At 45.4% G+C, this 21572-nt stretch overlaps 1 protein-coding gene across 2 annotated transcripts; it reads right to left on the bottom strand.

Moving 5' to 3' along the window:
• Positions 1-13828: 13828 nt before the first annotated feature.
• On the bottom strand, positions 13829-20612 carry LOC115390103 (protein ELFN1-like). 2 transcript variants are annotated; one of them, XM_030093801.1, is made up of 5 exons: positions 20319-20612; positions 20087-20240; positions 17904-18070; positions 14769-16299; positions 14560-14734 (listed from the first exon to the last, which is right to left on the bottom strand). In XM_030093801.1, the coding sequence occupies exons 1-5, from the start codon at positions 20603-20605 to the stop codon at positions 14657-14659; spliced, it is 2217 nt and encodes a 738-aa protein (XP_029949661.1). In that variant the 5' UTR covers positions 20606-20612; the 3' UTR covers positions 14560-14656. The 2 variants fall into 2 exon arrangements, with proteins under 2 accessions (XP_029949660.1, XP_029949661.1); XM_030093800.1 differs by having other exon boundaries at positions 13829-16299.
• Positions 20613-21572: the final 960 nt, after the last annotated feature.

The raw sequence follows: 21572 nt of genomic DNA, 5'->3' as shown, positions 1-21572 counted from the left end.
ACCATCTCTAAGTGTCCTTGAGCAAGGCATTGAACTCCTCGTTCGTCTGAAAGCGCCTCACGTGAAAGCTGTCAGCCTTGATCCACGAGTCTCAGAAGTGCTGTTGACTGAATATGAGCCGCCGCCGACTTTTCTTGAACAATATTCCTGAAAACCAGAAGGCTGTTCATCATCTGGACGGATTAGATGACTGAGAGCAGATCGGACGAGTTCGCTGAGCCGAGTCTCTTGTGAGTAAATATGTGTGAGTGTGATTTATGGAGCAAAGTAAGTGAAGCTAATTATTGGCACGGAGCAGATCACACAGAAACTCATTCCACTTGACGCCGCTGACATGGACACCCGTAGACAAAATATATCTAGGAATTAAAAATCTTTTCAGATTTGTGCAAAAACTGGCATGAAGTTAAATTTACGGTGATCTAAAATCTGATTATGACTGTTTTCAGGCAGTCACACTCTGGAACAGAAGGAAGCAGAATCAAACTCGCGCTGCACTGTTTCAGCAGTTTAAGAAGTTAAGTTTCATACCGTCTCTATGGACCACAGCCAGGCCCGTCTACACAGTGTTTTATGTGGAAACGCATCGTTTTTGCACCATTGTTTGTTTGGATTTGGTGAAACTGTAAGACAATGATGAGTAGCTGTTGCGGTTGTGGCGCCGCCCGCCCCAGCAGGTCGTCTACAAAGCCGTTATCTTGTAACAAAGTTTGAGAAACTTAAGGTGAAATGAAAAGGTGCATGAAGATCTGAATTATAAAACAGGCAGAGTGTGTTCAGGCCAAGAGCAACTTTGATGGTGCAGGAATAACCTGGCTTGAACTTTGTGGCAGTCTCGGTTTTCCACAACTGCACTGATAGATATTTCAGAACCAGAGCATGGCTTCGTTTCCCCGACAAATGTATATTTCAAGCTGTTGGTAAAAATCCGTTCTTAATTGAATTGATTTTCGATATCCTCATGAAACCTGGTGATGGTCCTCGGGCATCGCAGTGAGCCAAGCGAGGCGCCGCTCCGCTGCCAGGCCCAAAAGAACCAATTTGGCAGGAGCTGTAACGGGGTGAAGTTTCTGCTCTCCGCAGAGCCGCTTTATTAACACGTCTCCCTCCATTCATTAGTACGTTTTCGGAGCGGCTGAGCCGCCTCGCGCCCGGCGAGCGTGTTTCTTCACAGCCGCTGCCTCTAATCCCCGCTCCTACACGGTGCGTGGCGTGTGGCTGTTCGGCGGACGGCTGGAATCGTGCAGGCAGGCAGGCAGGTCTCCAGGCAGACGGCCGTGTGGCTGCCAGAGCAGGAGAGTGACAGTCTGGCTAATTAGAGCACTTTTAATTTGCACTGCCCTGATCTCTCGTCTCAGCCTCCTTCAATCTGGGAGCAGTGTGCGTGTGTGTGTGTGTGTGTGTTTGGAGGCATGCTCAGGATTGCAAAAAGTGTGTTTGCGTATTTTGAAGTTATTCAGTGTCACCTTGCTGGTAATTTAGAAAGGTAATACAGTTTGAGGAAGGCTAAACGGTGAAATATGTCATTTGGCCTTCCTTAAACTTTGCCTGTCCTCTGCAGCTCTTTCTCTGTGAATTTATTTGTCGTTTTTTAAGCCAAACTCGTTTCCCTGGTGGCTCCTTCCTCTGCATTCAGCTCCATATTTCTCTGAACCGGGGTTCCAGCCGCTGCTGCGTCTGCTGGACGACCGGGAGATTTAAACCGGAGCAGGCTGGACGCGTTCCTCCAGTTAAAGAGACGGTGACCAGTGGATCCACTGACCTAATAACTCATAAGTTGTGTCGTCCGCCTCTCAGCCAGCCGCGGCCTTTTCCCGCAGTGTTCTCTCACTAAGACTTTACATTATTAATGCTGCTGGGCCGACGTGCGCGCGCCTCCACGCACGTGCTTATTGCAGTGAGAAGTAGGGCCCTTCCTCCCTTTAGTGGGCTGATTTTAATATGTATTAATACAGTGGTGAGAATGTTTCTCAATATTCTTCTTATCGTCGCGCTCCATCGAGCCGCCTCCTTCTGCGGCCTGGCCCACATTAGGCCGCCATCTCTGAGAGAGACACTGAGTCTAATTCCCATTTTTAAAAGAAGGTTATTTCACAAAGATGACCCCCGGGGCTCGCAGAGAAATCAAAACTCTGAAAATGAGCAGAGAACTCAGCCTTTCAGTCCTCTTTTATCTTCCTCAGCCCCTTATTCTTAAACCCTTTTCCTCCCCTTTTCTTTCTTTTTGTTTTTTCTCTCTCTTTCTTCCCTCCTCATCTCTGCGCCGCCTTCCATCCCTGCCACGGGTGTCACGGTAAATGCCATGTGGCGAGTGGAGGAGGGACCGGGGCGGGTTATTGTTTGTGCCTGGGGAGGCTACCCGGCCAGCGCGGGCGGCTACAGCTACAGCTCGCGCTCAGGTACACGAAGTGACAGATACTTCACCGCCGCAGCGCCGGCCGTGACGAGCCCGACAGCGACCCGCGCCCAAATCGCTCACGCCGAGGCGGAGCTGCAGGCCCCGTCCGCCGCGCCGAGCGCTTTGATAAGGCCACATCTGGAAAGGGCAGCTCTCAACCGCAGCGCAGCGAAGCCTCGTCCAGCAGCCGGCTTCAGCTGCCCTTTTCATCTGCCCGACTGGAGGAAACACTAAAAACCCTCCATTCTGCCCGTCGGGGAGACGCTTTCAATAAGCTGCACCAGCTCCTTTGACTCGACTGGGAACTGTTTGAATGAAAACGCCAAACTTCCGTTGCGTTTTGAGGGTCTGTTTACACGAAAACGATGTTTCTAAAAACTACTACTAAATCTACGGCGCATGTGCTGTCACTGGATGATGATGTTTCCCTTTATGACTTTCGATCCATACACCGTTGTTCATGCCCACAGTGTTTTATATCCCTTCATGTGTGTGATTTCATTACAAAACAACCAACAGCACCAACTTGTGGTCTGGAAGGCTCACTACAGGATAGCCTTGCCATGTTGACAAAAAAACCTTTCTGTATCTAAAACAAAAACATATGTTTTCTAAAAATGTCATGCATGATTGCAAACCTTTTGATGCCTGCATGGATAAAAAAAAAAAATCTCTCACTGTCTTCGTATCCACTCATGTCAAAGTTTTCAGTCGTTCCTCCAGAGCGAGGAAGGAAGACAGCTGATGTAACCATGGAGACATACCATGCTCACCTGCCTTGGGTTAAAATCACACAGGATAGAGAGGAGATGGACGGATAATGAAAAGACGCTGTTAGGACATGTTCTCTTCACGCCGCCTTGATGGGAGCGGCGTGGCGCCGGGGCCCCCCGAGCCCGCCGTGCAGCTCAAGTTTAGAGATAAGGAGTAATGAGCCTCGCCGGTGTTGTACTGAAGTTGCAATTTTCTCATCAGTCACTGCCAGACGGAGCAGTATTGTCCCCTTCCAACGTGTTATTACGGCGCTGTGGAGGGATTTCACCTGCAATCAGAAACCTCTGCTCAGTTTGGTATCGGAGGCAAATCAATGCTGCAAAATAACAAGATAAAGATTGAAAATGCTTAGGTCAAAATCCTCTTAGACACTGGAGGGATAACACGCTACTTCATCACTTTCTTTCCAATAAAAAGATGACTTTTTTTTTGCATTAAGATTAGCTCAGAGCCCCCATCATGTCTGGATTTAAAAGACTCTGTGGAGCGTCTGACCATAACTGGCTTCATGAAGATGTACGACTGGAGGAGGGTGAATACTAAAGACGCGATAAAAGAAGAAAAGGCCGCAGTCAGGATGAGACGAATGGAGGGAGGGAGGGAGATCCACCGCATCCTGCACTGGGAATCCTTCAGTACCAACAGAAATGTGTTTTTCTGTGCCTGAATGGAGCCGTCCGCACGCGGTGACCCTCCAGCTGCACACAGCAGAGCTCACCGCCAGGGGAAAAATACTGCCGTTCATGTTGTAATTTCTCACAGCTCCCGCTGTGAGAAATTACAACATGAACGGCAGTATTTTTATTAGACCGCCAGGGACGTGACTGATTCTCCTTCTACTTTGGTTTGCATGATGTGGCAAATCAGTGCAGATGATCAAGACTAAAACACAGATGTAGAAATGCAGAGTTTGACAAGTTATCCTGATCATAATATAAACTAGCCTACTATATTTTTGAGTTTCGACTCCCAACTCTTTAGGAGTTGCTGCTGCACGTCCACCTGTGTGTCCATTTATTTATGAATGTGGGGATTTGTAACCCACAGCCGGTAAACTGTTACACTGATGCTTCATCTGTCACTACTAGTGACGGGATATTTGGCTTTTGAAAAAGAACCAACTCTTTCACAGATTTCTTCAAAAGACTGCCTGTGTGACTCATTTAATTATTTTTAAGTAGCTTCACTGGGATTAAATCACTTTAACCATTAAATAATCACTGGGAGGAATGAGAATGGTGTGAAATATTGGATTTGGCATGTGTGGACTCCATTTATTAATCTGCAATGAGATCACTATTTGGCATTCCGTCTTTCAATAAAAGGTGCCATCGCCGGGAGATCGGAGCTGCCTCATGCATGATCATAGAGCTTCTTGAATATTACTGTGTTTCCAACTTCATGGAAAATCATTCCGATATGAACTCATTAGCGTCTTCATAATGCATTATTTACGACACCAATGATGCCATGTGACGACTGTCGACGTGCACTGTTTAAATTAATTCGTATTTTAAATGTTTCAGCTTTTTGGATGCAGTTTCTCACACTCTTTTTAAAACAGTGGTGCAGAATTTAAAAGTTAATTGGTATCAAATATGGCTGATTTTAGTAGAATTGAAATTTAAACTTAGTGAAATGGAGCCATCATCTTAAAATACTTACACGTGACATTATTTCCTTGACTTTGCGGTCAGTGACAGGCAGCGACTTTCATGAAGCGTCTTCATTACAGATGTTTCAAAAGAAAGCAAATATATTGTTTGTCTTGATCTTAAAGCGTGCAATGAAAGTATAATCTGGTGTTTTTGGTTTTCTACAAGGAGACTCCACAGGGCACCTTTGAAGTGTGAAGCTGGAGGAGGGAGGTAATTAGCCGAGCTAAACGTTGCTAAGAGATGAGGTGTTACCCACACTTTGAAGCAGGAGGGAGCTGTTACCCCGACCTCATCCGCACCTGAAAAATCCACCTACAAACACCAGCAAAACTCACTAATTGACACCTTGTTATAAGAACTCGCTTTAAATCTTGTGAGCGTCGACAAAAGAACCAGCTGTTTCATCCTTTTCTTTTAATTGCCAGGCAGACGACGCGCGGGTGAAACCCAGCAGCTATTGCACTGCACCAATAATTCAGCTGTTGATTGAACATTTTCTCCACCTCAATAATAACCTCGGTCCCATGATAATGTTTTCGAGTGAAAATGGAAAACTTTCAGGCGTGTGTTCACACGACGATGCTGTCAGAAGACACAAGTCCCTCCTTATACAGTGTATTGCTGTAGAATTGTCAGACCGTGTTGAATCGACGGGTGATTCCGTCTCCTTCTGAACCATAATTCTTAGTTTTCACTGTTCTCCAACTTTGCTGAGACTTGTCTCACGCTGAGCTCGTGTCGCCGATGTGCGACACGCTGGTGGTTGTCGGCGGATCGCTGCGCCGCAGGAGCTGCCGTAAAGCTCTATTATACGAGTGTGAAGCTGCGTTTTGTCACTTTCTGGTGGGTTTTACTAGATATCATCTGCAGAGTTATGAAAAGGTCACATGCCAAATCCTGTCAGTAGCTACAGGATAGAAGCATAAAGGTTTACAGCCGCCCGTCCTCACATGTGTAATCCACAGCCAGACCTGGCTTCTCCCCGCCGATCTGGGAGTAAACTTCAGAATAAAAATAATAATCCAATGCTGCTCTCTCCAGATATGATCCGTCTACAAAACGAAACAAATGCTGACTCTGTCAGACCCGGGAAAGCTCATTCATACTCTAATATTTTTTTTTTGAGAATGGATTACTGTCGCTCTCTTTTGTCCGGAGTGAATCATAAAAATGTCTCCAGCCTCCAGCGACTGAGAGGAAGCAGTTCAGCCTCTCAGTACTTCCAGAGGAGAACGACTCGCTCGTCTTGTCTTGTTCCAGGATTGATTTTAGGGTTGTACTGTTCATCAAAGCTCTCCAGGGTTGTTCCACATCTGTTAAAACAGAGACATTTACACTCTATGGGCAGTTTAGCATCACCAGTCCACTTCACTTGCATGTTTCTGGAAAATCCATGTATGCTTATAGGAAAACATGCAAACTCCAACTGAAGTTTGATCAAGTAAGCAGTGGCGTTAAAATGCTTCCAGCTGCGTGAGATCGCAGCTTTTGTGTCTTTGAGCTTCTTTTCTGGCTTTGCTGTCGAGCAGCAGAAGGAAACGGTGCGCCGTCATGAGACCTTCCCTTCCTCCCGCTGCTTTGTTTCCCACGCCGTCTTCATAATTCAGTGATGGACGATCTCTCGAGATGTGAGAGCGCTTATCTAAAGGCCAAGAGCGTCTGCTGATGGCCTCCTCTCCGGGATCGAAAGTGAAATTCACACAATCAGCTCTAAGTACCTGGTCTTAATGGGCGTCGGAGTCTCTCTCTAAATTCATCTCAGACTCCCCGGGGATTTCCACAAGGATTTTCTTTTCTCTGCAGTTGATGGGATCCATAAATAGTCAAGATCATTTAAAGAGGTGTGTGAGTCGGAGTCTTCTTACACTCGAGGTGGAAGCCAGGTTTAATTTTTATACATTTATGGTTTTGGCACCACAGCGTCAGATTTTAACGAGCCATTTAAAACTGAGACTGTTTTTTAGACTAATGCACAATAATTAAATCCTTTAATTCTCTCACGTTTTCCAGTCTCTTCTTCAATTTCCTGGATAGTTTATGTGGAGTAAAGGGTTTCTGTCTGAAATGTGGACTGACTGAGTGACGCTACGTGGATTTTGTTTCGTATTTCACTGGTTTGTGTGTTGGAGTTGTGTCTGCAGATAGAAAATGGTTTCTACATTACTGTCGCTGAGGTTCTCCTGTTTACCTTGATGTATTGTATGAAACCATCCCTACATGTTAAATGCATTGTTTCATGTTTTAGTGTGTTTTAAAGGTCTGGTCTTAAACCCCTCTTATTTATTTTTCTCAGAACCAGCCTTCTCCACCCTGCAGTTTATTGGGAAATGGCACCCTGTATAGATCCATATGGGTTATAAAACCGTGTGTGTTGCATGAAATTGTTCGCGGTTGAATAAGCAGCTTTCACGAGACGGCTCTGTCTCTCCTTTGTACACAGACGGCATTATAGCAGCCGAACATACCATTCACCTTGTGCTGCATCGCTGATGCCTCCCCGAGCAAAAGCACTTACCTGCTTCATTCGCAGCAAAGCCTCTCATTTAAAGCCCGGGGATGAAATTGGATGGTTCAGCTACGCGGGGAATGGCTCTGGGAGTATGTTGGGAGGTAAATGTGTCTTTTTACGCATGCAGGTAGCCTTGATTTGAGATTGCGCTGACAGTTGAACTACCAACCACCCCCCCCTTTTTTTTTGTTCCCTCCTCCAACACTTAAAAGTGTTAAAACTGCTGGTGAAGCAGGTTTCATCAGCACCGTATCGACATCTCGCACATAAAAACTCGAACTTTTAAAGAAATCTGTCAGAGCCGTTTTTGAATGTCTTGACGCGTTGCGTTTGAAAATGGGTTTTGACACGGGCTGTGTGGAGTTTCCCGCTGACAGGACAGTCTTAATTTGATGTTTTCATTTGGTCTATTCAGCGGCTGCTGTCAAATCAAACCTCAAGAAGTGCACATCCTGCTCCATCCCACCACATAAGATCCAGCCGGTGTCAATCCGCCAAGACATCGCCTCTTGTTTCCCTTCTTTGTCGTTCTTGCTTTCCTTTATGTCGTCATGGCCTCATTGGTTCATCCATCCATATCGATCACAGTTTCCTGACATCGCATTTGACCAGGATTTACATTTCTTCTGATATGAACCACGTTTGCCACATTGAATTTTTCATACAACGGTTCCTTATTTTTTTATTTAGATATATTTAGCAAGTAGCTGATGCGACTACAAACGCAAAGTAATTTGCAACGTCCAATCAATCACAGACAAACCAATTTGAGTTGCTGTAATTTCATCATTTTGCCTTTCCTGAAACAACAAATCAGAAACATGATTAAGTGTAAAATCCTGAAACGAGGCTGGACGGAGTCGTGGTTACCGCGCTGCCTCACAGGAAGACTGCGGGCGTGGCTCCGGCTGGAGTCTGCATGTCCCCGTCTGTGAATTGGAGACTCTAAATTGCCCCTGGGTGTGTGTGTGTGTGTGTGTGTGTGTGTGTGTGTCTCTCCGTGTTCCCTGCCTTCATTCGGATCGACTCCAGCAGCCTGTGACTGGATAAATCAGGAAGAGAAGATGGATGGGTGGGTTGAATCCTGAATCAACCACTTATAAGGGCACTTTGTTCAGGTGTGGTAGATTCTTTATCACTCGGCTGTGTGTCACCACACCAAATGCTGGGAGGATTTTCGTGTATGGTACGATTTGCTGGAAGGTTTTCCCTGATCTCTCTATATCTCTATATCTTCTCTATATTTCCTTACAAATACTCAATCATATTAATTTCTGGCATGTGGAAAATGGATGTTACCTGTCGCAACACCTGCAGCACTGCTGCCGCATCCGATGAAACAGGAGAACTTAGGCTTCATCAAGCAGAAGAAAAATAGCAGTTTGATAACGCTGCTACTGCGTTTGCGCACCACGACCGCAGTAAACACTTCTTATCCACGTGTGAAAGTAGACAGACGATAACCTTTGCCTCCAGAGCGTCAAGACTCCCAGTCCTTATTCCCCTGGGACTTGGTAGTTTTAGAGTTGAGACTCACCTGGGATGTCCGTGTACTCGCCAGTGTTCATGTTCACAGCACCACCAGAGCTTCAGATCTCTCAATAGCCCTCAGCTAGCCTTGAATGTACAACTAGTCCCCATCTTCACCGAAAGCACCCACAAATAATGAGATTAGTAGTAGATTAGAAAAAAAAAACTCTTTTTAGCATCAGAGCGTTGTTCAGTCCACCCAGCCTATCGAAGTCTTTAGTTATGAGAGACTTGTTTATTAAAAGATCCATAAACTTCTTTTTTTTTTTCCTCACGATCAGAAGTTGGTTTCATGTTAACAACCCTAAAAAACTTTGAAACTGAAGTGAGCAAGTCTGCCTGGCAGCAGGCCTCCTGAGGTCCAGCCAGTCATTTTTTCTCTTTCTTTTTTGCTCCTGGTGAAAAACTCCAGATCGAGATCTCTGCCTTGTCTCGGAGTTTTGAAATATGTTGTTACCAAAGCAGAGTCCCTTTCACTGTGAATAATCCAAGGACTTTATTCTCTGTGGATTTCCCAGGGTAATGCTGCAGTGTGTTTGGTGGATTGTCCGCTGTTGTAGAAAAAGATGTTCCTGTTGAATTTTTCAGCGCAGACTAAATGTGATCTTTCTCTCTTGCTCTATTGTGTCGTGATAAAAGGAACGACTGTCGGCTTTAACAAGTGACACAAAGACTATCTCTGGTGAGATTTTCTGAAGGTACTGTAAGCGAGAAAAGATGTTTGAAATGTGACCTTGGCTGTATTTAGATATCTGAACGCCTCAGTGCTTGACCCATCGGTGGCTCTTTTGTGCGACGGCGGGATTTTCCATGCACGGTTCAGGCAGGCCTGGACCAAAGCAGGGAAAGGTTTAAACAGTAGTTTGTAGTTTAAACAGCATTTGTGGCATAGTGCTGAGTTTGGGATGTATGGCGGGCAGTATGTTGGTCGGCTGACAGACCGGCGGGTCTCTGAGGCTCGTGAGCCTGAACATCCAGTCGATGTTCTGTGGGCGTCCACTGCTCCCAGTGTGTGTAGTTAAAGTTAACGACGAATAGAATAGGATCAATCCAGAGAAGCAATTTCCCCAAGAGGAATCAATAAAGTTTGCTTATGTTCTTTTATATGTCACTCATCAAACCCTTTTTTTTTTTAAACGTTAAGTGAGCACAGTGAGGATTTGGCATTGTGTCCAAATTATCTCATTTTTTTGAAGTGTCTGTGTTTTATTTTGACCTTCAGCGACCTTCTGTGGTTTCAAGTCAATCAGATTTTACTGGGTGAGGTCCCTCTCTGTCAGCGGAGGAGGCAGTAAATGTTTGGGGGGACAAACAGGGGGGCAAGGGACAGACAGCACACAATAGAACGAGAAAGGAATGAAGGAGCAGGCAGTGCTGCTCGTGTAGGTAGTTATCGTGTATCGTGCAAGTTAACGCTGGCGCCACTTTTCCATTGTTAGGTGTATAACTTGTGGGTATGAGGTGTCACAGCGCCTTCGGGTGGCGTCCATGGGCTCCTCATGGAGGCTGTTTGGTCGGGTGTGAGGCAGGAGCTCCGCCCAGCAGGGTCAAGGGTCCCGATGCACCACTGGGCCCAGAAGAGGAACAACAGGTACCGTTCCAGCAGCAACGCCCGGCGGAGAAGAACCACCTGGTCGCCCCCACCCCCCACCACCCCCCACCCAACCCCACCACCCCTGACATCCACGTAGTTTCTCCAGGAAAGGAGGCAGTGAAAGGAAGGCTATTTTATTGTGCTCATTTTAATTTTTTTGACAAGAAAATAAAGAAAGAAAGCCTCTGAGAGATCTCATGTTGGAGCATTTGCTCTCTCTCTCTCTCTTTCTTTCCGTCTGTCTATAACACGCTCTCTCTTCCGTGTTTTCACTCCTGAGTCATTCGCCAGAAGAATGTAATGCAAAGCTTCCGCCGAGGACTTCCTTGCAGCATGCTCCGTTGTCATTTCCGTCTCTCATCAGCGGGACGGACCTCGGTTTATTTCCACTCTCTAGGCATTGTTTCAAAAACACAGTTTCTCTTCATCACGGTTCACAGAGTAGCGGCGCTGATTGGGGTCAACGCCGAGCGGTCGCCTCCGCCATCCGCCCGCCGTCGGCTCGTCGGGGAGGAGCTCTGCTAGTCTCTGACACATGATAAATTCAGGCTATTACTGCTCATAAACAGAATGAAAACCAAAACATAAAACAGTAATTTAATACATCGCTACATTGATATTACTGTTACTCAAAGAATGCTCAAGTGAGGCTTAAGAATCAAGCAATTATAAAATTGCAGTCAGGAAAGTATAAGTTAAGAAATCTGATTTTTTTTTCTTCTTTTTTTTTTTCCAGTTTTCCAAAGCAATGCTAAAGTTAAAAAGATGAAAGAAAATCGAAACTTTTAAGGCTGTTGTTTGGTTAAAGCCACAATCTGGGACGTGTAATGCGGAAACGACCACGGCTCGTCACTTTCCCGTTTGGATCGGAGCTGGATTGTTGGCTGCGGCGGCGGAGTTCACCGTGTTGTCGCTGCCGCAGCGTCGGGGGAGGGGGGAGCGCAGAGAGACCCGCCTTTATTTCACCCACACAAATAAATGTGCTTTTTGCATTGCTACAGAGCAGCTGTGGCGATTTCACCGACCCATGATTATGGCTTTAACCGGGCTTAATGACTTGAGCATTCTGAACTCATTATAGCAGAGAAAAAAGATTTTATACAGTGTGTCCGTTCACCGGTGAACGTCCCATTGTTTGCCAGCTGTGTTTGTTTCTGTTGGGTCGTTTTCGGTGTTATTTCAAGGTTGGAGTCAATTCAAGGAGCCAAAATTGGCGCAATCCGCTCAGCACTTGTAATTACAAATTGTAGTCGATACTGTGAATAACACAAGCTTGTTCAATTCAAAATCCACTGAACTGTACTTCTCTTTGACTCCATCCCTGGTTATCGGTCTTCCTTCAATGACTTGTAACAAAGTTCTGTGTAGAAGAATCTACAGTATATTATCACATTTTTCTCCACGTTTCTGCCTCCAGTATTTAAATCCTGCAAATATTTCAGATATACATATAGTCTTTTTCACCAGACAAGTGATACTAATCACATTTTACCATGACACTTCTTATATTTTTTAAAAAAAAAGGACATTAAAAAAACTCCCCCACTGCTGTGATTTCAAAAGACGTCTTCGGTGACGGTTTTGTCATCGGCGAGCGTCGATTTAGTCAGATTTAAGTTTTGCACAAAGCCAATGAGTCCTTTCATCTCCTCATCTGAAACACAAGTGGCCGTCTGAAGAAAGTTTCCCAGCGTCAGAATCCAGCTGCTGAACAGTATTAACTTCTCAAGGAATACATTCATCTGTGTATGGTTGTTGTTCGTGTGTGTGTATGTGTGTGTGTGTGGGTGGGTGAGTTCAATTCAGTGTGTGTGTCTGTGTGTATGCACGTGTGCTCGAGTGATAATGGCTGCAGGGATGGTGGTGGGTCAATAGTTGGGTCCTGGTCGGTGGCGGGGGGCTGTAAGGGTCAATTTACTACCACAGTACTTTGGTCTTAGAAATGATTGGAGGATAGAAGGGGAGCAGTGAGCCAATGGCGGTGGATCGTTATTGTGCAAATTGTCGTTCAGTTTGGCAACCTGATGCGTATCGATGTGAAGGAAAAGAGGTCTGTAGGCTATTTAAGATCATTTCAATACCTCTTTGTGATTTATCAAGTTGGCACGATGGCACCACAGTGGAACCAGAGGAATCCAAAAATATAAATAAGTTAAAAAAAAAAAAAAAAAAAAATAGGAAGGAGGGAGGAAGGGGAAAAAGTGTTGATAAAACACAGTGGAGCTACAGTGTGTTGGGAAGGAAGCTGAGCGTTTTAGGTCTTTTCCTAAGTGTCGTTTTTTGATTTTGAACAGTGCAGATATGCTTCCCCTGTGGGAATTGAAGACATTCATTTCAAGATTAGAATTTTTTTTTTTTTTTCTTTAAGTTCGATTTCAAAATCAAAAACGTACGCTTGTAAGTGAGCAGGTAGGTAACTAACTTGGGATTCTGGCTTCTGAAAAGTCTGAAAGATTTCAAAACTGTGTTGTACAAACAAAACAGTCACCTCTGTTGCAAATATAGAACTTCTCTCTCTCATCTGTACAGCGTCGCCTCTTTATAGGAGGGTGAGGAGCAGGTGTAGCGAGGGGGAGGAGGAAGAAGAAGGGATGGGATCACCAAGAGAAAAGGCTTGTTGGGATTTTTTGTTTTGGCTCAGCAGAGAGCACATTCCTCTTGGTAGAAAAGGAGAACTCAAATGTCTCGTCCATTGGACTGCTTGTCTCTGTTGATGTGCACGTCTCAGCTGAGAGGTTTGAAACAGTCAAAAAACACAGTCACACGACAGAGCCATGCCATATTCAAATAATAGAATATTAATGATGAGGATCATAGGAATAATAAGAAGACCAGTAATGATAATAAGAATAATGAATAGTAATAACAACATATCATATTAGTTTTTTTTTTTTTGTTTCGTTTTTTTAAAATTCTGTATATAAAAACAGTGGTGAGGAGAAGTTGGTACACAGTAGGGCTCTCCTATCCCCCTTGGTTGATTTGGCACATTATATTCGCTCTCTGGTGAGAGCTACCTACTCATTCTCAGCACAGTTAAATTGTACCGTTGCCTGGCGACCCATCCAGAATTTGTCGTTTCAATGTTTTCAATCTTCGGTAAAATTGGCTTAAGTGTGCACTGCTCTGCCGCTGCTGTCGCAGGACGCCGTGTTAAAAGACAAAAAAAGAAAAGCCACCGCAGCAAAGCAAAACTGCAATCAATCCACGGTGGTAATGATTCTCATTATTGTGTTTGGTGAGGTTAATCTACCATGGCCAGGTTTGATGAGTGTCAGTCTCGGGGCAGATTGAAAGCATCGTCAGGTTGTTCAGGATGGGGCGCCCAGCAATGTTCAAGATTTATATTCTTAATTATCTTTTCTTTCTTTTTTTTTCGATCAAAACTTAGTACAAATAGCTACATAAGTCTGAGCTATGATCTCCATTACAATACAAAAAGTAACTCAGTCTCTATAAGTTATAATTTTTGTTTTTCAATATATTATATTAGTTTGGTCCTCCTCCATTTTTCTCTGATGAAAAGGCTTAGTTTGTGTTAGGTATCAGCCTGTGTGTGTGTGTGTGTGTTTGTGTGTGTGTCTTCTGTAGATCCTGTAAGTTGTGTGTGTTTGAGTATTTACAGGTCTTTATTGAGAAGGTCAGTGCATCGTGGATGCAATGTTGGGGTTTTTTCCAACTTCAAAATGTTTGAGGTTTGCGAGTGTGGGATCAGGCCTTCTGCTGGGCCGACACTCCTTTCCAGTAGTCCAGAATGTCGTGAAGATCTTCATCCTTGGCAAACTGAACCTTTCGCCTCAGCGCATGTCCGGCCGCCACATATCCTTCGTCCTCCATTGATGCCTGCCGGTGCCTCTTGCGGTGCAGTTTGAACCTCTCCCAGAGCCCCAGGGTCGGGGTGCAGAGGAGCCCTTCCTCTTCCTCGTCGTCCTCGGGACTGGAGCAGTAGCTGAGGTTGTGGTACTGCGGCGATAGCGGGTAGTGTGGAGAGAGCTGGGAGTAGGCCAGCTCCCGCTGCTTGGCCTGCCTGCTGAGAGTGATGGGGTCCAGCACGGAAGGCTTGCGGCCGCTTGGATGGTGGTGGAGCTCCTGCAGGATCTGGGGATGGTGCTGCAGCTCCTGCAGGTGCTGCTGGGAGCCGGGATAAGAATGGCGGTGTTCGTTGTACTGGCGGATTCTCTGGGCTTCAGCTCTCAAGATGGCAGCTGCCGGGTTGACAGTGCGAATGGCCTCGCCGCCGCCTCCCCTTTCTCCCCTCTCTCCCCTCTCTCCTCTCTCTCCCCGGTCTCCTCGGTCCCCCCTCTCTCCTCTCTCTCCTGGCGAGGTTCTCTCGATGTAGCGCGTCTCTGACGAGTGATACCCTCCTTCAGAGCGGAAGGAGCGAGGGCTCCGAGCAGATCCAGGGGAGGAGGAGGTGCTTGGCCTTTTGGATGTCGGAGGAGCTTCCATGCTGTGGTGTCGCTGCAGTGAATGATGGTAGCTCCTTCCCCTTTCTTCTCTTCCTCCTCTTCCGCCCTTGTACACCGGGGAGAGGAACTCCCCGCCTCTCTCTCCTCGCTCTCCCTGCTCAGAAAGCAGCACCAGCTGTGGCTCTGCTGTCGAAACAGCTCCTCCACCTGCGGCAGAGGGAGATTTCATCCCCTGTTGAAAGGAGGTAGACTCAGATTTGAGAGCATCTATGCAGTTGTTGATGATCTGGTTAACTTTATCAACTTCTTTTGCGATGGTAGAGATCTCTGCCACCGAGCCTTGGGGATTTGCTTGTGGGGACATGTCCCTTTCTCTCTCTCGTTCTCTCTCCCTCTCAATGCCGGAGCTTCTGACCTCTATGTAATTCAGTTTCGCCGGTTTGTGTGCTGGTGTTTCAATCACCTCCTGAAGCTTGTATGGATCAATCTCACCGCCCTGAGGAAGGTAGGGCATTCTGGACAGGCTGTCCCCACCGGACAGCTTCTGGGATCCTCCGCTTCCTCCCTCTATGTCCCCTTCTCCGCCGTACTTGAGCTCTATCAGAGTCCTCTGGATCCTGCTCATCTTTCTCTCCTTCTCCTGCATGATCCTCCTCTTCCTCAGGCAGTGGACGACGAAGCCCAGAAAGAGCAGCATTCCAAACAGGCAGCCCAGGATGGTCATGATGTAGTGTGTGGCCGATGACTGATTGGCGACCATTTCAGCTCCGGCTCGCCGGCCGGTCGAGATGGTCAGGCAGGTGTGGTTGAAGCGCAGGGAGTTCCGAACAGAGGCCACGCAGTATGTGTAGTCCGTGTTCGGTTTGAGGTTACCTAATTCAATATCTTCAATCGGACGTTTCAGAGTCTGGATGTCAGTGTAGAAGCTGTTGTTGTAAAGCATCAGGATGTACATTTTCTTGAATGGGTGGGGAATTTGAACATTTATCACAGCGCTGGAGTGTTGCACCTGCTTTAAAACCATAACTGGTTTAGCATCAGGGAAAATGGGGCTCAAGCTGATTTCCTCATCTGGAGGGGTCCCAGAAGCGCAGTCGTCCAATCCGCAGGGAGTGGCGAAATCTGGCAGCTGGGTGGTGGAATCGATAATATAGAAGGACGTCACGCTATCGTACATGCATACAAGACTGAGCACGTGCAGAGCGTTGCGCTGGGTGGGCATGCGGGGGTTCTGGCTCAGGAGGTTGTAGCCAGAGAAGCCTTGGGGGGAGTCGCACACCATCCTCTCACTGGTCCTGTTTGGGAAAGCGGAGAGCCAGCGCAGGAAAGCCAGCAGCTCGCAGGAGCAGTTGAAAGGGTTGGTGTAAAGTTCACAAGTGGTCAGCTTGGAGAGTCCGGAGAACAAACTGCCATCCAACACCTGGATCCTGAAGGAGAAGTACACAGAACTGAATTTCAATCACTTCTTTAAATGCACGCACTAAATTTGCAACAGTTCAGTATCGAGTTCAGTGTAAAGTTAAGCTGATAGTCATAAACATTTCCAACACAAGGTCTGATGAGCAGTTCAACTTGACCGTTGCTTTACATGCAGAGATCAATACCAGTTCCTCATGTTCCTCAGAGCAGAAAGGCCCCCTCATCCCGGTTAACTGTCCCGGGGGACATCCGGGGGAGTTAACCGGGATGAGGGGGCCTTTCTGCTTTCGCACACCTAGGATGCTGTACTCAAGAAGTCGGACTGCAGATGGCGCTGTTCTCCCGCTTCCACTAGTGGGAGAACAGCACCAAAACCTGTTTAAATCAGCCGACAAGGTACGTCACAACAACATCACGTGACAACACTCTGAGGAAGATGGCTGACAGCTGTCGAAACCGTCATTAAGGTAAACAAACAAACACACTGGTCTGTGGAAAAGAACTTTCGATTTGGATTATACTTGGAAGACCAAAGGAACCTTTTTGGACTGGATTTAACCATGTTTTCCAGCCACGGTACAAATGTGCCGAAAGCTCCTCCCTCTATTGCAGTCAGACAACAATTAACCACAAAATATCAGCCTGGAGACAAAAATCAGATTGCTGGCAGGGTTTTCAGCCTTTGCAGCACAGATAAAGGTTGATTTTGGGTATTTCAGTGCAAATCAATTTGGATGTTCATCAGACCGACAGTCAGAGTACAAAATGTCCAACATGTGGTTTCTTTAGTGTCTGGAAAACTTTAAAAGAAATTTGTGGGCTACAACAAAATGAAGCTTCATGTCTTTTCAGTTGAATAAGTTATTTTGTCATTTAATATTCTTATATATCTTAAAGATATGAAATATCTACTTGAAAGTCTTGGCAACAGAGTGCACCTCTAAAAGAAAGCATACATTTTGATTTGATATTTTAAATTATTACCATGTTTTAATCTCATTAACACACATATGACAACGTCAAATTGTTTACATTAAGACAAAAATCACCATTTGAATTGCAGCAAAAACGTGTTTTATGGATTGAGGGTTTCTTTTGTCACCTGGTTATTTTCTGTAGTTCTATTGACATCGTCTAGTGTTTCTGTTCTTTCTGTCTTCAAGAGCCGGAGGAAGCCTCATTGATTAAACACAATGAGGAAGAGGTGAAAAGGAAGCATGCGATGACTGAGCTAATTACCAGAATCAGCTGATGGGTGAAGATAGACTCAGAAGCACACTCACACAAGAAGATCAACACTCGAACTTGGCAAAACAGCATTAGCCTTTTGTACTATATTGGTTGAGTACTTTGGCGTTAGTAAATGCGAAATGATCATTAATAATGAATCAGTTGATTTTATAAAAGTATCTTGAAGCAGCCACGGTAACATTTTTAAATTGGCAAAAACTGTTTCATAAACTAGTAATTAATTACAGCAATTAATTTTTTTCTTCTTCTGTTGCTAAAAAGGGACTTTTGGTTCTTTGACACAAATGGTTATTCAGTAGCTATCTAATTGATTCTTTTCCTCTCTGTCATCAGATCCACAAACACAGATCCAGGCAAGTACCTGTTCATGGAGAGATCTATGTTCTCTATGTTGGGGCATTCCCAAAAGGCGTTAGGTGAAACAGTCTCGATGAGGTTGGCTTGCAGGTAGAGATACTGCAGCTTGCCCAGGCCTCGCAGCATCCCCTCTGTCAGGTTCCGCAACTTGTTAAAGCCCATCTGGAGAACCTGGGGAGACAAAGACAAGTGGGATTAATCTAATCTGCCAAGAGCCAGTCGGCTCCAGACATCGCTCACTACAAGCTGGAAACATACAGAACAAACAGTCGACGGTTCAGTGCAGTTCCTGTTTCACGTGGCTCTCTGAGCCTCGATGCTGCGTCAAATTTACCCAGATCTTTCTTGTTCACATTTTACGTCCTGGCAGGGCTCCAGCGGCTGGTGTAGGAGCGTGCCAGCTCATTATGGTGGCGTTCAGCTCAGTTTGGTGCTACACTTTGCCTGAATGTTTCTGGAAGCTGTAATGAGCGGGTGTTGTCTTCCTCCTTCATCTCTGTGTCCATCTGCGCTCTTAATTCTGTTAAAATTAAGACCCTTTAATTGAGCAAAAGTAGCAGGAGGACAGTTTTATTGAAGCACTCTGGATGATGACTATGAGAAGTCTTTCTTTGAAAGCCGTACTTTGATAAAAGTTGATGAGATACATCAGTCAACTGCAAATGAATATTAAAAAGGTTCTAATTATACAGATTGGCTAACCTGTGGGTAATAATTTCCTCTTTTCATTTAACAGAACAAGTCACAGTAATGTTGCACAATAAAATCCAAAAACACAATGAATTTGCTGCTGATGATGTATAGAAATTTGATTTTCACCCCGATGAAGCCTGCTGCCATTCTTCTATTAGCAAAGTCTAATTACAAAAGTAAAAGTATGAATGCTGCCAGCTGAACCCTGGAGTGCGCCAAACAATCACAACCATTGTGCCTGAATAGCCGATCTCGATTTGCTTCCAGTTGCTCTGAGTTCAACATCTATTGAAGTCTGAGAGAAACACGGACCAAAGAGCCTTAAAGGGACTGAACACTGAACACAATGGGCATCAGAAGCCACATGGCCGATTGTGTAACGGAGCACAATGTCGGCATTAATGAGTGTTTTCATTCTCGCATTCTCCAAACTGTTTGGGCGTATTCAGTTGGAGAAAGGACCACCTTGAATGAAAACTAACTTTTACATGATCAGATCTGTCCTTTTATGGATGTTTGGACACCCCTGATCTAAACCTGTTACATTTAGTTGTGTACACAGCATTTATTTTTAAATTAGGTCCCTAGAATATGGAGCTCACCACAGATCTACTTCTGATTTACAGCTCCAAACCTATAGAAGCCAAAAACATTCAAGAGTGTGATCATAAGTACGATTGACATTCCGCTCATTAGCAGCACTTAAACGATATGTATAGGTTGAGATGTCGTTGACCTTCGGGCTCGTGATGAATGCCGATTGCCAGCAGTGGGTAATGATGATAGGTAGCAAAACCCTCGATCTAAAAAGGCAGTGTTTAAAGATAAATGAAAACAGAAGACAGAACGTTTCGTTTCGGAGAGGCAGTCTCTTGTGAATAGAAATGCATGCAGGGTTGTTAATATTGAAGAATCGTCAGCCAGTATGTGAAAAAGGAAGGCTATCATTAGATTCCGTTGATCATCAGGCCTATTGTCCTTTTTTAAATGCATTTCTTTTTCACATAGTTTAAATGCATTCCTTTTTTCCCTCCTTGTAAAACTGTGAGTTGCCTTGTGTCTGAATGCTGCTATGTAAATAAACCTGCCTTGCCTTGAGGCAGCACTGCATTAAGTTCATGTTTGTGCCCTGGAAACTAATACACAGGCACTTTAACACTTTTAGAAAGCTTTGTGAACAGAGATCCCTGTGCAATCTACAAAAAACAAGCTAAACCTGCATCATGCAAGAAGAAAGCCACGTTTTGTTGTGTCTGATAAGTTGTCTGTGTGTCCACAGCGAATAAACTTTGGTTTTTATTAGTTTTTATTAGATGCAAATATCATTCCATCCTGGTTTTGCTTCCTATTCACAGATCGTCTCACCCTATTTGGAATTGGGGTTTCAGATAGGGATCTGTCCATAAACCCACTAGGAGACGGAGGCAATCCGGCTGATGGCTATTCAAATTGACTGACCCATCGCCATTGAGTATTTGTGATGTTATCACATACCTGGAGATTGAATTGTGCGGAGAACGCTCCATCTTCCACGTAGCTGATATCGTTCTTGGTGAGGTTGAGATAGGTGAGGTTGCCGAAGCGGCTGAGCGAAGAATAATGGACCGACCGTATCTTGTTCTCGTTCAGCCTCAGATCCACGATGGTGCTGCGGAGAGACGTGTGAGGTTTGTAGAGATTTGGCAGCGCGGATATAAGACTGTGTGGGAATGGCAAGTTCCCCTACCTGTTAATGTGAGCGGGGATGGCCTCATAGGGAGGCTGGTTCATGCTGCAGATAGCCAGCCAGACGAAGCCTTTCTCTCCCTCTATGAGCCAGCAGTCAGCTGCGACCGCTGGCAGGCGCATTACTGACAGCAGGGCGATCCAGCAGAGGAAAGAGCTGGCCGTGGACAACACCACCGACGAGGAGCCTCCGGTCGTGTTATGTCTCTGCCGTCCCTGTCCTGCACTCTGTGCCGTTTGGGACATCATCGCAGTGTCCATTGAAGAAATCCAGCCTGAGATGGTCATTATTTAACATTCACTCGTGTGGGCTTCCGCCATTGAAAAAGAGAGTGAGGAGGCGATGCTGTCACACACAGGGACCAGTTCTTTTCTTCAAGTTTGTGTTTTTTCAATAGTCATAACATTGTAAAGAGTCTTTTTTCTTTCCTCCGGAGAGCATAAATTTAAATATTAATCGTGTTCAAATAAGGGATTGAAAATTCATCAAAGTAGAAATGAGTGCAAGAATGGGATGTATCGCTTCATTGGCAGTATGTGTGTCGAGGTAAGCGATATCAATTGTTTAATTAGGGGGTCATATTTGATTTGTTGTGTATGAATTGGCAAGTAGAAGTTGTCCGGGTTCCAGGTTGGCTGCTGTTCATGTCTTCTGAGGCCATCTGCGTCTCTGATTGGACAGGCACCTCTTTTCTTTCTTCCTCATTGCTCGCTGCTCTGTGCTCGGTGTGAGAACTTGTCCCTGGAGGGAAAAAGGGGGAGAGAGAGGGAGAGGGAGAGAGGGAGCGGCGCGGTGTTAGAGAGCATTCGCTAATGAAACACTGCTTTATCTGTGAGATGCAACAAACACAAGCCTGTTACTGACTAGATAAGCTAGGGGTACTTTTTTCTTCTTATATAACAGTCTCTCACACACACGCACAGAAACGTATGCACACACACACACACACACACACACACACACACACACACACACACGCATTTTAATAGTCAACGGATATTTCTTGACAAATCCAATTAGTTCACACACTGCAAGCACCTGCAGATCTCTCTCTCTCTCTCACACACACACACACACACACACATACACACACACACACACTCAGTTAGCCTCGGGGTCTTGAGAGGCCTGGGCTAAGAATGGCCATGGCTCCAATACTGTATCTAATTAATTAATCTGCTCAAAATAATAATAATAATGATAAAAAAGTCCTGGGAAAAAAAATAAGTAAATGACTGAAACAGCTGATGTTTG

This window comes from Salarias fasciatus, chromosome 6 (genome assembly GCF_902148845.1).
Source record: "Salarias fasciatus chromosome 6, fSalaFa1.1, whole genome shotgun sequence".
NCBI lineage: Eukaryota > Metazoa > Chordata > Actinopteri > Blenniiformes > Blenniidae > Salarias > Salarias fasciatus.
The sequence above is the reverse complement of the archived record's forward strand: the minus strand, read 5'-3'. Positions and strand labels throughout refer to the sequence as shown.

Coding starts and splice junctions, on each gene's coding strand:
- LOC115390103 (XM_030093800.1), bottom strand. CDS start 20,605: ATGACCATCTCAGGCTGGATTTCTTCAATGGACACTGCGATGATGTCC. Junction 20,241..20,318: donor ATCCCCGCTCACATTAACAG/GTAGGGGAACTT, acceptor GTCTCTCCGCAG/CACCATCGTGGATCTGAGGC. Junction 16,300..17,903: donor ATAGATCTCTCCATGAACAG/GTACTTGCCTGG, acceptor CTTCTCCTTCAG/GATCCAGGTGTTGGATGGCA.